At 54.3% G+C, this 15,041-nt stretch overlaps 2 protein-coding genes across 2 annotated transcripts in view; one reads left to right on the forward strand and one right to left on the reverse strand.

Annotated features, from left to right (window-relative positions):
- GCC1 (GRIP and coiled-coil domain containing 1) overlaps nt 1-15,041 on the reverse strand; it is a 325,404-nt gene that overhangs the window by 82,830 nt on the left and 227,533 nt on the right. The gene's annotated exons all lie outside the window — the stretch shown is intronic.
- Nucleotides 1-15,041, forward strand: part of SND1 (staphylococcal nuclease and tudor domain containing 1) — a 242,053-nt gene that overhangs the window by 28,823 nt on the left and 198,189 nt on the right. Inside the window, exon 10 of the mRNA XM_079992359.1 lies at nt 5,847-5,960. Within this exon, the coding sequence (XP_079848485.1) occupies nt 5,847-5,960 (114 nt within the window). The remainder of the gene's footprint in view (nt 1-5,846; nt 5,961-15,041) is intronic.

Below are 15,041 nucleotides of genomic sequence, written 5' to 3' on the forward strand. Positions count from 1 at the left end.
TCCCCAGAAACCTTTCTCTGTAGCTCAGCAACACAGAATCATGGAATTACAGTTGGGAGGGACCCCCAGAGGCCATCCAGCTCCTTCCAATGCCTGGAATCTCGGCCAAAGCACCTGTGATGGGTGGCCACCCAACCACTGCTTAAAAACGGAAGGGAAGAGAGTCTTAAGTTTCTTTTAGCAGCACATCTTTGGGTAGTTGTTCTGGGGAGTGTGAGGTCCCCTTCGCCCCCTCCTCCTGCACCCAGGGAAGCGGTGGGGGCCTCTGGCTGTGCCTTCCCCAGCTCCTACCTGGAGCCCGCGGGTGGGTGAGGGGCCCCCCCGGCCCCCGCCTGCCTCCCTGCTGAGCCAGCAGCCTTGGCAGCCTCTCTCCACGGCCGGAGAGTCTCCTTGTCTCCTCCGCTCAGCTCAGCAGCCTGTTCCCTTCAGAACGATTAGGCGGCCTGCCTTCGCGGCTGCCACGCCGGCCCCCCTGCCAGCCCCCCCCTCGCCCTCCTTTCTGCTGAGGGCAGCTCTTTCCCACCATATGGTCCCTGGAGGAGAGGTGCCCACCAAGCGCTCGGCCGCTGAGCTTGTCGGAAGGTGTCTGGCTTTCGCCGCCGGGCAAAAACGCTCTTTTGCCATGAAGGCTGCCAAGTAAGGGGGGGGAGCAGGAGCAGGGGGAGCTGCTGTGCGCAGAGTCGGGCCACCGGGCCGTCTGCACTGGCTGGCAGGGGCTCTGCGGGGTTCTCATGCAAGGAGCGACCCCTGGGACCTCCAGGTTGGCTCCGTTGTGCCGTGAGCCCCTGGGCTGCTGAGCTGTGGTGGATGCTGAGGGGGCAGCCGGTGGAGTGGGGGGTTGGGAGGTGCCCCCCGTCCCTGCCTCAGCCGAGTCGCTCACCTGTCTGCGCACGTGTGCCTGCTAGTACAGTTGAAAGGGACCCCAGGGGTCATCTACTCCAGCCCCTGCACTGCTGGAATTGCAGCCAGCTGTTTGTGGCAGACGCTGGCATGGTGGTCAACGAAAGAGGTTTAAGGAAAGACTGTCTCAAGGCAAGTCTTAAAAAATGTAGTTATTTCCTGATTATCATCTTCCAAACCAACTACTCTATTCTGAACTTGAACATGGAAAGCATAATGTTGGTGGTCAACAAAAGAGGTTTAAAGACTGTCTCAAGGCAAATTTTTAAGAATGTCTTATAAACACTGACAAATAAACACTGGCCTGCAAGCGCTCCAGTTGGAGAACAGCCTTTACCAAAGGTGTCATGGGCTTTGAAGACACTCGAACTCAGGACGCAAGGGAGAAACGTCCTAAGAGGAAGGCACGCTTGGCAAATCCACACCGGGATCAACTCCTGCCCGGAAACCAACGTCCCCACTGTGGAAGGATGTGTGGATCCAGAATTGGCCTTCACAGTCACTTAAGGACTCACTGTTAAAACTGTGTTTATGGAAGACAGTCTTACTCGGCTATGAGGGATCGCCAGAGGAGAAGGAGGATACGGAGGAAAACTCAGCGAAGGCAGTCAGTGGCACGAGGCATCAGCTGGTCTTCCAAGTGCTGTCCTCTCAAAGACTCTGCGGAGCTCTGTGGCACCTGGAAGACATCTTCATTTGTTTGGGCATTAGCTTTTGTTTCCCCAGGTGCCCTTCCTCGCAGGCACAAAGCCCAGGTGCCCTTTTCTGCCTACAAGCGGGCAGCAGGGTCTTGATCCTTTGCCAGTCTCCCCTGGCTCCAGCTCTGCTTCTCCATGGCCCTTTTGCCTCCTCTGTGCCTCGGATTAAGGAATTTGCCTAGTGATTCTCCAGCTGGGATTCCTGCATCGCAGGGGGTTGGACTAGATGACTCTGGGGGTCCCTTCCACCCCACGATTGCTCCTACACCCCTCTCGCTTCCAGGCCTCTGCTTCCCATTGTGTGAGAGAGAAGGGCTGTCGGCCTGATCCTGCGATCTCTCCTCCTTCTGCTATTCTGTGTGGTTTGTGTGTGGTTTGTGTGTGTTCTGTTCCTTCTGCTGCCTCTAAAAGCCACTTAATTTGGCGGCGAAGGAAGGCGCGGCGCAAAGCCCCCTGGGCCGCCCAATCCTGGAGTGTCAGTTTTGGGTCCCTCTCTGCCTCTCCGCGAATTACGAGTGACAAGGAAAATCAGGACAGATGCCGGAGAGCTCTGAGTACGAGCGGGCGGCCCTAGCCGCGGCCCCGCCAGCGCAAATCAATCTTCATGATGCTCTTGAGCGGCACATTAGAGGCACTTGCTGCCCTCCGCCAGGTTGGGGGGGGGGAGGTGGGGCAGGATCCGCTCCTAGAATGGCCCCCCCTTCTTCTGCTTGCGACTGGCTGGAGGGCAGCTGCTGGGAGCCGGGGGGCTTCCGATTCTGCTTGGTTTCTGAGTCTTGGTGGCTGGATGATGGGAGCTGGCAGGCCCAGGGGGGGGGGGGGGACACAGGCAGGTGGCTTCAGGGGCGTCCCGAGGGAGAGGTGGGGAGAGCCCCCCAAGGTCTGTGGTGGGTAGCGGGGAGTGGGCAGGGGGCACGGTGAGCCCCCAATGCCACTGGGCAGGTGATTGGAGGCCGCAGCTACATTTTGGGTCTTCTCAGCCTAAGGGTAAAGGTAAAGGGACCCCTGACCATTAGGTCCAGTCCTGGCTGACTCTGGGGTTGCAGCGCTCATCTCGCTTTACTGGCCGAGGGAGCCGGCGTACAACTTCCGAGTCATGTGGCCAGCAGGACTGAGCTGCTTCTGGCGTTTACCTTCCCGCTGGAGTGGTACCTATTTATCTACTTGCACTTTGACATGCTTTCGAACTGCTAGGTTGGCAGGCAGCCTAAGGGTACCTTTTGCTAATTTTGTCTGGACAGCATCTTCCTCCTTCCTCACCCAGGCCGTGGTTAAACTGTGGAACTCCCTCCCACTGGAAGCAGTGGGTGCCACCCAAGTGGGTGGCTCTGAAAGAGGCGGAGAGAAATCCAGAGAGGGCTGTTGATGGCTCCTAGCCAAGATGGCTCTGCTCTGCCCTCCGATGTCTCTCTGGATGTGACTTTCTGGAAACGGCAGGAGCGGAAAGGGCTCTTGAGCTCGGATCCTGCTTGCGGGTTTCCTTTCATGGGCAAAAGACGATGCTGGACTTGATGGGCCTGATCCAGGCAGACTCCTCCTCTGAATGTTGCAATCTTATGAGCCGCCTTGGGGAGGGATTTTGACATGCAAGGAATGAGACTCTCAGCCCCAGAAGGTGCGAGGGGTGGGGATGTCAGGAGTCAGCCTACACTCGAGTAGGACCCTGGCAGAGACACCTGCCCAACTGGCATGTTCTCTCCCTCCTGGTCGTTCATTCGGGAGCTCCAAAAGCTTTCTTCAGCCCGAACATCACAGTGACCAATGCCAACCGACACCGGCACACTTAGGGATCCGCAGAGTTTACACACCTTGCATGTGACAGACCTCAGCAACTCAGCATTTTGGCTTATCTACTTTATTTACATGTAAACACACAGAGAGCACTGCAACATGGCTCCCTCTCTCTCTAGCATCAGACAGCAAAGAGAGAGAACAAAGGACAATAGTCGCACTTCACAGAACACAGGAACACAAGCATCCTGTCTCCGTCACGTCCCACTCGGTGGAGTCAAAACACACACTGTCGTGTGAAAGACAACAATCCCATGACTGCAATCACAGAGCAGGAATTCTAACAGGGGAGTCCCTTTTGGTCTCTTGAGGAGGCACCCAGAATCATTGGTGCAGAGGGAGGGAAGCAGTTGGCCTGTAGAGGAGCGTGGAGCCCATCTCTGCTGGCTCTGCTGGTCTCCCTTGTGGCCGGAGGGGGCTGGCTTGGCGTGGGGAGGGCAGGGGAAATTGAGGTGTGGGGTGGAGCACATGCTTGCCCGCGCACTATTCCAGGGCAAATCCTTCATGGGGACTAGTAACGTATCATTTTTTAAAAATGAAAAACCCCTTTCTGTAATTCAACTCTAATTCCAAAGCCCGGAGATGGGGAAGCCATGTGAGATTCATGGGGGTAGCGGGGGTCATGTGGTCCAGCCCCTTGCAGTGTTAGGAATCTCGACTAATTTGGGCAGGGATGTTGTCGTTCTGTTGTTGCATCCAGAGGGCCACGGGTTCCAATCTTGCCTTTAAAGCTGCAGCTGTATAATGCCAGAATGCTGGGGGGGGGGTGGGGGTGGTGGCTTGGGTCTGCTGGGCTTGGTCCTGCATCTCTTCTCCCTTGGGTGCCCTCAGAGGGGCTGGTGGGGGCTGGTGGGTGCAGGCGCCAGAGCCGAGGGCCACAGAGCGCAGCCTCCGTGTCGGCCTGTCCTGTCTCTCTGCTCCTGTTCTCCTCCTTTCCTCCCGTCAGGAATATGGAAATAGCTGCCTGCGCTTTGAGCAGCGCACCGCTTTGAAGTAGTAATTTACGGTAGTAATTTACTGTAAAACAAAGTCATTTGGAAAGCTTTTGGAAAGCATTTCACAAGCATTTAAAAAACAGAGTGATAACACGAATGCGGAAAGAGGAGCGTTGAGAGGCTCCTTTGAAACCAACGCGCTCAGCCCCAGCGGAGATCACGTGGCGGCTCTGGGGCTCCAGGCGCCGCTCCTCATGAGGAGACCCCAGGAGAAGCTCCAGCAGAGGCAAAGTGCCTCGGCTCCCTGCCCTGTCTAGAGGCGGCTGCTCCAAAAGAGGGTTTTGCCCCGCAGGGAAAGAGCTGAGTGCAAATCTCTGCGGGGCAACGGGTCAGTGCGGCTGGCTGTGGACCACAAGGCTGGTGGTTTGAGACTCCCCCCTCGGGATGGCTGTGGGCAGGATTCCAGCATTGCGGGGGTTGGACTAGATGACCCTCAGGGGTACCTTCTGACTCTACGATGCTACGATTTCACTATCATTCTGGGGGATTTGGGGGGATCTAAGGAGCTCTTGTATGGTCATCTGGTGAGATGGTTTGGCAGCAGAAGGGTGGCGAAAGGGGGGGGGGCTGCCAACTGAGACTCCTTCACTATCGACCAGGATGGCTCTTATCCTTGCTGCAGGGGGAGCGTCTTGTTGAGAGGCAGGCCAGGGTGCAGGGGGTCTGGGTGGGGGAACAGCCCTCCCCAACCATTTTCTGTCAGTTTTGTCCACCCCACCTCTCATTTTCTGTAGGAATTTCTTCAGACCTGTTTCCCAAAGGGCCACGGGCTGTGAAGCCAGAGGCATAGAGAGGGGCCATTTTATTGTATTGTATTGTATTGTATTGTATTGTACGAAGAAGAAAAATAAAAATACTTATATCCTGCCCTCCCTGGCCAGAACCAGGCTCAGGGTGGCTAACATCAAAATACATAATACATTAAGACATAAACTTCAGCAATCGACTGAAATACAGCTTAAAATCAGATTAAAATCAAAATAAGATCAGGTGGCTACCCGCAGATTATAACTATAGGGGTTGGGAACCCGAAGTACTCACTAGGCTCAGCTATTTGTATGAGCCGGTGAGAAGAGTTAGAGAGGCCACTTATATGCAGGGTCTTGTAAAAGGAGAGGGGTCAGACTGAGCCCCGACCAAAGGCCTGGTGGAACAGCTCCGTCTTGCAGGCCCTGCGGAAAGATGTCAAGTCCTGCAGGGCCCTGGTCTCTTGGGACAACGTGTTCCACCACGTCAGGGCCAGTGCTGAAAAGGCCCTGGCTCTGGTCGAGGCCAGCCTAACCTCCCTGTGGCCTGGGACCTCCTAGATGTGCTGCCCATCCATGGATCTCAGGGTGGTTCAGAAAACAAAAACACACAATGCGTAATAAAAACAAGAGCAAGGTCCCCTGATCCCTGCCTCTCCCAAGCCCATGGCTGCCGGCCGGTTTTGACCTCTGGCTTTGCTCCTCTCCTCCTGCAGGTGATGCAGGTGCTGAACGCAGATGCCATCGTGGTGAAGCTCAACTCAGGTGACTACAAAACGGTCCACCTCTCCAGCATCCGCCCCCCTCGGCTGGAAGGCGAAGGCACCCAGGTAGGCTGCGCCCGGGGAAGGGCTCCTGCAGGGGAGGAGGCTGCGTCTCTTGGGCGAGGGGAGGAGAGTGCCTGCGCCGGCTGGCTCAAAACCCACTATCTTGCTTGTCGTCCCGTTTCCAGGAGATCCTCTGTCTGAAGAGGGGCAGTTTTGTGGGGAGGAGGGACTGCCCACTGTTTGCCCCATTTCTTCCCGCCCCCCGATGTCTCAGTCTCTCCACTGCCACGAATGGGCCTAAGAGCTGTGGATGTTTGTTCAAAGTGACCTCAGAGCTCTGCTTTGGAAAGGGATGTGTGGCTGGCAGCGGAGTCTTTCTGGGTTATTGCTGTGGGGACCCTACAGTTTTGTAGAGCTTTTTGGGCCGGTCGCTCTCCTGCTGCTCTGCCGAGGAGCTCAGGGCAGTCACCAGTGGCAGCCGTGGCTTGTGAGCCCTGGGAATCCTCAATGGTGGTCTTCCGCTTGGCTGGGGGGGGGGGAGGGCAGCCTCCTTTTCCTCGTGAGAACGAAGCCTGGGTCCTCCATCTCCCCACCCCGTTGGGCTGAGAAAAGGCAGAGGGATGGTTGGCTGGGGGCCTCGAAACAGACTGCGCATGCCTGGCCTGGAGAGGAAGGCCATAGATCCATAGAACCAGAGATTGGTAGAGCTGGAAGGTACAGGAAGGATCATCCATTCCAACCCCCATCAGTGCAGGAATCTCAGCAAAGCCATTTAATGAGATGTAATGAGGTTGAGGGTACCTTTTATCATATGTGGTGGAGTTGTCAAAGGGTGAAAGGGTATTGGGAAGTGATGTACGGTGGTACAGGGATACGTTCCAGAGGCCCGTTCGCAACCTGGGAAAAATGCAACCCGCATCTGCGCGTGCGCGGGTCGCAACTCGCTGCTTCTGCGCATGCACGCGACGTTATTTTGCACCTCTGCGCATGCGCGAGCGGGGTTCTGTTACTTCTGGGTCGCCGTGGGATGCAACCTGAAAACACACAACCTGAAGGAAACGTAACATGAGGTGTGACTGCACAGTGGTACCTCCGGTTATGAACAGGATCTGTTCCGGAGGCCTGGCTGTATCCCCAAAATTTTGTAGCCGGAGGCTCCCTTCTGCGCACGTGCACTGCGTGACTGTGCACTTTTGCACATGTGCGCACAGCAAAGCCTGGAAGTATACACTTCTGGGTTTGCCGTGTTCACAACCCGAGGATTGCGTTACCCGAAGGTAACATAACGCAAGAGTCCACTGTATAATGCATCGGAAAAAAGTGTTTAAAAGTACCATTCCAAAAATAACCAGAGTCCTTTTTGTTGGGGATAATTCAGAGGGAAATTCCCAGGTGCCAGAAAAGACTATTTATGTCTGCCACTACGGCGACCTGTGTTTTGTTAGCCCCCAAATGGAAAACAAGCGAGGTCCCAACCAAAGAAGAATTGTGTTCGTTTAAAAACGCCGGTAGCATTGAGTGGAAGTAAGTTCTGATGGTTGTAACATTGGATTGCTGAGTGGTTTAGTTTAGGTAAAATATTCAGGGATGGACGGTACGCAAAATGAACCACGGAAAAAGAAGAAGGGAAGTCATTGATTTAATGTTGCATCTCACCTTGGCTGGGTTTCAACGTAAGAGACCTAGAAATTGTGGGAGAAATGATTCTGTTACGCTGGCACTGAGTTAGTTGGACTTGGGTTTTTGTCTGTTGCCGCAGGCGATGGCTTAGGGGTCCTCGCCTGCTTTTGGTCCCTAGGTTTTCTGATTCATGAGTTTATTCGCGTTCTTCTGCCGGAAAAGCACCCCATGCTGTTTAAACTGAAAAACAGCAAAGGATAGAGAACCATGAAAAGCCTTGGAAAGAAGTCTCCGAGTGTTGGGACCCCCATCTTTCCCCAATGCTTGTCTAGAGAGGTGCCCTGCCTGCCTCAGCGGGAGAGAGGGGCTGGGGGGGGGTCTTCCTTGGCGGAGGCCGGTCTCCGCGCTGCCTCCCCCCCTCCACTGCAGGCCTTCGCTGTTCCTGGAGGCTCCATCACAAGTCAAGATTTGGTTATATTGGGAGATAAATTTTCTTCATAAAGGCTGCCTTTATTGGGCTGCGGAGCTCTGCTTGCCCCGGGGGGCTCCCCTTCCTCTCCTGCCTCCGTGTGCCCCCCACCCAGATGTGCTCCATCCCTTCGGAGCGGATTTTGAAGGTTCAACGGGGGGGGGGCATGTGGAGGCGGGAGGAGAAAGCGAGAGTGGAAGCCTGTTTCGCCCCTTGTCTTTTCAGGCCCTTTTGAACGGTTTCTTCTTGATTCGTTTATTGCTTTCCGTGTCCTTGGCTGCTGCTGGGTGTTTATCGAGAGCTGCTTTGAATATTACCCAACATGGACAGATACTTCTGGTCCTTGCAGCCTCCCCCTCTGGGCTGCATGAGACCCACAATTTTTTATTTTTAAAAGCTCCGTTGTTCACAGGGGGGCCTTTTCTAAAGCCCCATTTAATGTGAGGATGGGCGGAGTGGGGGGTAAGTCTGGTTGTGGGGAGTGCCACGGGGGCCAAATGCTGGGAAAGGAGGGCAGGGTGGGATGAGGAAGGGGTGTGCATTACGTGTGGGGTGTCTCTGCCCCCCCCAAAGGCTCCCTCGCCACAAGGAGATGGAGCCTTGTGCGAGAAAAGGTCCTCTATCCCTCCCTGTTCCCTGGCAAGGAGCGGATGATCTAATTTGTGCAATTACGGTCCATTGTTCTCTTGCCCAGTGGCCAAAGCTGGGTGGTTCTCAAAGCAACTTACCCTTTTTAAAATAAAATAAAAAATAGCAGTTTTTCAGCGGGAGCCTGAGGCCCCTTGCAGGATGTGGGCCCGGCTGGACTCTCTCCTAGCAGCTGCATCGCTGCCACCACTGGGCTCTCCTGCCGAAAGAGACTTTGGCCTTTGCCATTGCCTCTCCCTGACCTCACAGTGCCCAAGGCGTACAAATTACTCCAGTGTGCAAATCTCACCGGAGCAAGTGAGTTTTGCACATGCAGATCAGCGGCTGCTTTTTGAAAGGAGTTCTCTGTCTCCATCCGCTTGGATTAGGAAGCGGGAGGTTTCCAAGAGCCTCTCAGCAGCATCCACTCATCCCATTGCCACGAGGCTTCCGTGGAAATTCGGTGCCGGGCACTGCGCTGAGGTTCCTACACCTGCTTTTGTGGCTTGGGAGGGTCGGCGAAGGAGGCGCAGCGAGGAGCAGCCCCCGCGGTCGAGAGAGGAGGATAAGGATAATTGGAGGGCAGGAGCTATTTGAGTGTGCCTGGCGCTCGCTTGTGTTTTGGCCCGGAACGGAACGAGACATTAATTCCTGCAGGGGTGGAAGGAGGGCTGGAAGGGGGATTTTGCGGGTGGGGAACTGGGCCTGTGACGGCTTCTGGAGGGAGGGTCTTCTAGACCTCAGTCGGTGCGCCCAGAGTTTCTCCATAAGAACATGAATCGCCTTTTGTATCGGGCCAAAGGGGGCCATCGTCCTGTTCTCCAATTTGTCATCATCACACTTAATTTGTATACTCTCTTTCTATCTTACAATACCCAAGGCGGTTTACAAGCTGAAGAAACAAAAAAAAATGTACACCTTATAACAGGGTTCGGCAACCTAAGGCCCATGGGGCACAAGTGGCTCACGGGGGTTGTTTAACCAGCCCACAAGCTGCCCCCGAACCGAGCCGCCCACTTGACAAGTCCCTGCGTGCTGTGCTAAACCGGCACAGCGCAGCACAGGGACTTGCTTCTGCGGCGCCGGAAATCGCAGACGCCGGAAAATGCATCTGTGCAGACACCAGAAATCACGGGCGCTCACGCACATGCGCAGTCTGGCCCATGGAGGGGTCTCAGTGAACTGGCCTAGGCAAGGTAAACCTTGCTGACCTCTGCCTTATAGCAGTCTCATACAGTGGTACCTTGGGGTGCGAACGGGATCCGTTCTGGAGCCCCATTCGCATGCTGAAGTGAACGCAACCTGCGTCCGCATATCTGTGCGTGCGCGGGTTGCGTTTTGCTGCTTCCACGCATTTGCGTGACATCATTTTGACAGTCTGCCCATGCGCGCATGGCAAAACCCAGAAGTAACACGCTCTGGTACTTCGGGGTCACCGCGGAGTGCAACCCGAAAATACTTAACTTGGAGCACATTTATCCCGAGGTATGACTGTACAAAACTTTAAAATAAGCAACCTACATCAAGTAAAGTAACATTCAACAATCATCGGAATAATATAGAATAATAATATCAGTGTATAAATTTTTTTTTAAAAAAAATATTTATTCAGAATTTTGAAAAATACAAAAGAAAAAAGAATGAAGAATAAAAAATAAAAATAAAAAAGACAGAAAAAATATAATCATTTAAAAAAGAAAAAGAACCATTTAAACCTTTACATAACTTTCTTCCTTTACTTATTTCCTTGACCTCCTCACACCTCCCTTTTTTGTATTCTAGTTCAATTAGATACTTCAGCAAATCCTTTCCAGCTTTGTTTTTATCTTAATAATTTAATTTAGTATATTGTAATTTTACGTCCTCTCTTTCATCAATTCATTTTTACTTAATCCTTTATATCATTTCTACCAAAACCACATAATTTTCTTTTTCCAACATCTTTCTAACAATCCTTAATTTTACAATAATTTTGAAGATATACTTTAAATTTTTTCCAATCTTCTTCCACCGACTCTTCTCCTTGGTCCCGGATTCTGCCCGTCATTTCCGCCAATTCCATATAGTCCATCACCTTCATCTGCCATTCTTCCCATCAGCGTATAAAAATTAAGCAGAAATCCACTCTTAACAATTGCAATAAATAATTTCTAAACTGCAGTCAGTGAAACTACGGCAAGCCGCAGAGCACAAAATAATACAGTACAAATTGAGAAGCAGGGACTGGCGAGTGGAGCAAGGCTCTCCCCTCTCCACTTATCATGGAACCTGCAAGCAGGGCACTCAGGGGCTGGGATGGGGCTTGAATCCTGCCTGCTGGTTTCACCAAGGCAGCTGCTGGTCTGACCCGGCAGACGCAGGCAGGATCCCAGCGCCGTTTCCCGGTATCCTGAAGCCTTGCTGCCTCTGACTGGCTTGCAGAGCAGAGCCAAGGTGGCTGGCGTTTTTTAAATTTTGTTCTATTTATTAGGTTGATGTACCCGCCCTTCATCAAAAGGTTTCGGGGCGGTTCATGAGATAAAGCACAAGATAAAAGCACAAGTAAATAGAAGAGAATTAGCAGAACAGTAACACCCCCCCAAAAAAACAAACAAACCCCCACCACATTTAAAAGGATGTGTAATATCAGTCAGCCAAAGGCTTGGCTGAAGCAGGTTGTTTTCTCCTGGAGCCTAAAATATAGATAATGATGCAGCCATCGACAGCCCCCCCCCATGATTTTGTCACATTTTCATAGAATTGTAGACTCAGAAGGGACCCCGAGGGTCATCTAGTCCAACCCCTCCCACCAGGAATGTCTCCAGAGTCATCCCTGACAGGTGGCCACCCAGCCCCTGCTGAAAAACCTCCAAGGAAGGAGAGCCCACCGGAAGGAGAGCTTGGAGGCCGTCACTGCCTCTTGTGGCAAGGAGTTCCGCAGTTTCAGCCGAGCTTTTATTTGCCCTGACTCTTCCGGCCTTCAGCTCCGTGGGAAGGCCTCAAGTTTTCCTGTTAGTAGAGGTGGAGGCGAACGTCTCTCCCTTCTGCTTCTGCACGCCTTGCAGTATTTTATTGCCTTTTCTTGGCTGCTGTAACATACGCCGTGTGGGGCTGACCAGGGAGCCAGGCTGCTTGCAGCAGAGGGTGACGGAGGAGGCTTCTGCTCGGCCACTGTGGGACTGCCATGCTGGACTAGAGGGGCACCCCTTGGCCTGATCCTGCCACAGCCAGGTTCTTCTCTTGCTGCTGCTGCCAGTCAGTGTAGGGAAGCATGGCCCCTTGCAGTGCGAGGCAGCTTTTGATGCTCTCAAGAGTTGGACGAGGTCTTTGCCTGGGAAAAGCAATGTTTGGAAAGGCTGTGTGTGTGGCGAAATCATGGTGGAGAGTCATTCCACACCAGAGGCCCCCTTGAGCTGGGGGCTGGCGTGGGGCTAAGCCCCCAAACCGTAGGGCGTTGGGGGAGCCTTGGAAGTGCCTCAGCACCCGGTGAGCTCATCCGCTCTAAAGACAATGGATTTTTAGCGGGTCTTTCCCTAAAGGGAGAAAGCTTTGAAATGTTGCTGTGCATATATTGAAAGAGATTATGAAGCTCATATGTGAAGAGACAAAAGGTTTAAGAGATGGAGATAAGGAACGGTGCTGGCTGGGCTGCAGGAGGCGGGAGGCGATTAAGTCCGGGGAAGGCTGATGCCAGAGATGGTGGATATCAGGCGGGAGGCAGGGATTAGGGGGGGCGAAGGTGAAGTGCCCTGCAAAGAGAGCGGCAGGAATAGCGGGCGGGGGGGGGTGGGTTCTGGGGCAGGGAGACACAGGTAGCTGGCAGAAGAGGGCTGTGAATGCAGAGGGAGACGGGTCGGGAGCCCAGCTGTGAACCACGAAAGGGAAGGGACTGGGCCCTGCTTCCTCGCCATACTGGAAGGTGGGGGCAAGGCATTGGGTTGGCAAAAGAAGAGCTGAGAGGTGCCGAGGGATAATTTGGGGAGCGAGCAAGATCAGGCGCCTCCTTTGGGGCCACCACTGAGAAGGCCCCGCCTGGCCTGTTTGCCAGCCTAATCGACCCCGCTGCTGGGTACGCAAGTGGGACGTTCATCTTAGACAAGGGGCCAAGTTGTGCAGGCGGTCATTAAGGCAATCCTGTCCGTATCCACTGGGGGGGGGGTGAATGGGTCATGCCAGTGCTTTCCCAGCCATGAGAAACACCCCTGGATTTTCTGCACATGGTTTCCAGAACAAGGAAGGTTGCCAGGTGTCTGGAGAGAAGCAGTTCAGAGTGGGAACTGTGGCCAGAAAGGCCTCACGTCCATAATCTCTGGGGCACAGATCCTCACTGGCCTTTGGCATTTGGCCTTAGTCAGAAGAGACCCCTGACGCCCCTGGCAGGGTGGGCCTATTCAGAAAGGGGGGGGGCTCTTGTCCATGGGGGGCTTTTAAGCAGAGTCTGGATGGCCATCATCAGGGATGCTCTAGCGGGGATTTCTGAACTGCAGGGGGTTGGACTGGATGACTCTGGGGGTCCCTTCTGACTCTACGGCTCTTTGAGAGATATGAACCTGTTCTGCTGAAATGCAACATATAAATTACTTTTGATGTGATATACTACAGTGGTGCCTCGCAAGACGAAAAGAATCTGTTCCGCGAGTCTCTTCGTCTAGCGGTTTTTTCGTCTTGCGAAGCAAGCCCATTGACGTCTTAGCGGATTAGCGCTATTAGCGGTTTAGCGGCTTTTAGCGGCTTATCGGATAAGCGGCTTAGCGGCTTAGAAAAGGGGGGGGGGGAGGAAAAAAACCCCGCAGGAACTCGCAATACATTTTCGTCTTGCGAAGCAAGCCCATAGGAAATTCGTTTTGCGAAGCACCTCCAAAACGGAAAACTCTTTCGTCTAGCGAGTTTTCCGTCTTGCGAGGCGTTCGTCTTGCGGGGCACCACTGTACAATGCTGCTGCTCAGCCGGCCAGGACTCTCACCTCCAGGGCCTGAGGAGCTGCCTCCAAGGGAACTAAAGGAGCTTGCGGACATAATTTCAGAGCCTTTGTCTATGATCTTTGAGAATCCTTGGAGAACAGGTGAGGTCCCTGAAGACGGCAGGTGGGCAACGGTTGCCCCCATCTTCAAAAAAAGGAGGGGGGGAGGAAGACCCAGGTAACTCCTAGAACAGAGAATTCAACAGCTGGTCTGTGAGGACTTTGCAAAGGACGCTGTGATTACTAAGACCCAGCACGGGCTTCTCAAAATGAAGCCATGCCAGACCAATCTGATTGCTTTATTTGGCGGAATTACAAACTTGGTGCATCAGGGGAACGCTGTGGTATATTTTGATTTCAGCAAGGCCTTTGACAAGACCCCCCATGATAGCTGGTAAAATGTGGGTGGAAGGAGGTGACGGTTAGGTGGATTTGTAGCTGGTTGACTGACTGAACCCAAAGAGTGCCCCTTTCCTTGTCATCCTGGGGAAAAGTGGCCAGTGGGGGGGGGCACAGGGTTCTGCCTATGCTGGTTGTTGTTCAATGTCTTTATTAATGACTTGGATGAAGGAATTGAGGGGATGCTGGGGACTCTGGGCAGCCCCAGGCGGCAGCTGCTCCGGGTTGTGGAGACCTGGCCAGTGGCCACAGAGAGGGTGGGCAGGAGCCCTGGCCTGGGTGGTGCATGGATGGCAAGGGCTTGCCTGGCCCCCAGGAGTTCTGGAGGTGTTGGGGAGGGGGCTGTGGGCTTGCATGGGAAGGCACGGGGGGTGGCCCGGGGCAAGGCAGGGAGGGGGCTTTGCAACGTTGGCGTGGGGTCCCTGTCCATCGGCCCCCGTGGCCTGGCCTGTCTGGCCAAGAGGGCAAGCGCTGGGCTGGCCTGACTCTGTGCTGCCACTGCCGCAGTGGCGTCTCGAGCTCCTGGGAGGGCAAGTGGCTTCTGGTATCATAGATGGAAACTGACAAACTGAAAATTCGGTGTAATAAACTCCTGCCGCCTTTCATCTCCTGCCTGCGTCACCCTGTGCCAAATGAAATCTGAGTGCAGGAGTCAGTCAGAGCGGCTGAGATCTCCCATGGCGGGCGCCTGGAGGTGGGTCCCTGGCCCCCACGCCCCCCTCCCTAGATGCCCACTTTTCTGGCAGCAGGTGGCTGGGAGGAGCAGACTGGCTTCCAGTGCCCCTCTCCCTAGGGGCTCTCAGGCGCTTCCCCCCCCAACCACCTCCCACTGCGGTTGGCGCCCAGGCGGTGTGGCCTGCCAGCCTCTGCCCAAGTGGTGCGTTGCTGGGCCTCTCTTCCCTGGCAAAGCCTTGCGCCAGGCCAGCGTTGCCTTTTCCTAGCTCTGCAGGCTGTGCGCTCAAACAGGGCACCCAGGACACCTGCTTGGCCTGCAGAAGGCGCCAGGGTCGATCCCCGCTGGTGGCATCTGTAGGACAGAGCTGGGGTGCTCCCTGCTTGCAACCAGGGTGGGCTGGTGCTGCCAGTCCGT

The sequence above is a fragment of the Podarcis cretensis genome (genome assembly GCF_951804945.1).
Source record: "Podarcis cretensis genome assembly, chromosome: 10".
Taxonomy (NCBI): domain Eukaryota; kingdom Metazoa; phylum Chordata; class Lepidosauria; order Squamata; family Lacertidae; genus Podarcis; species Podarcis cretensis.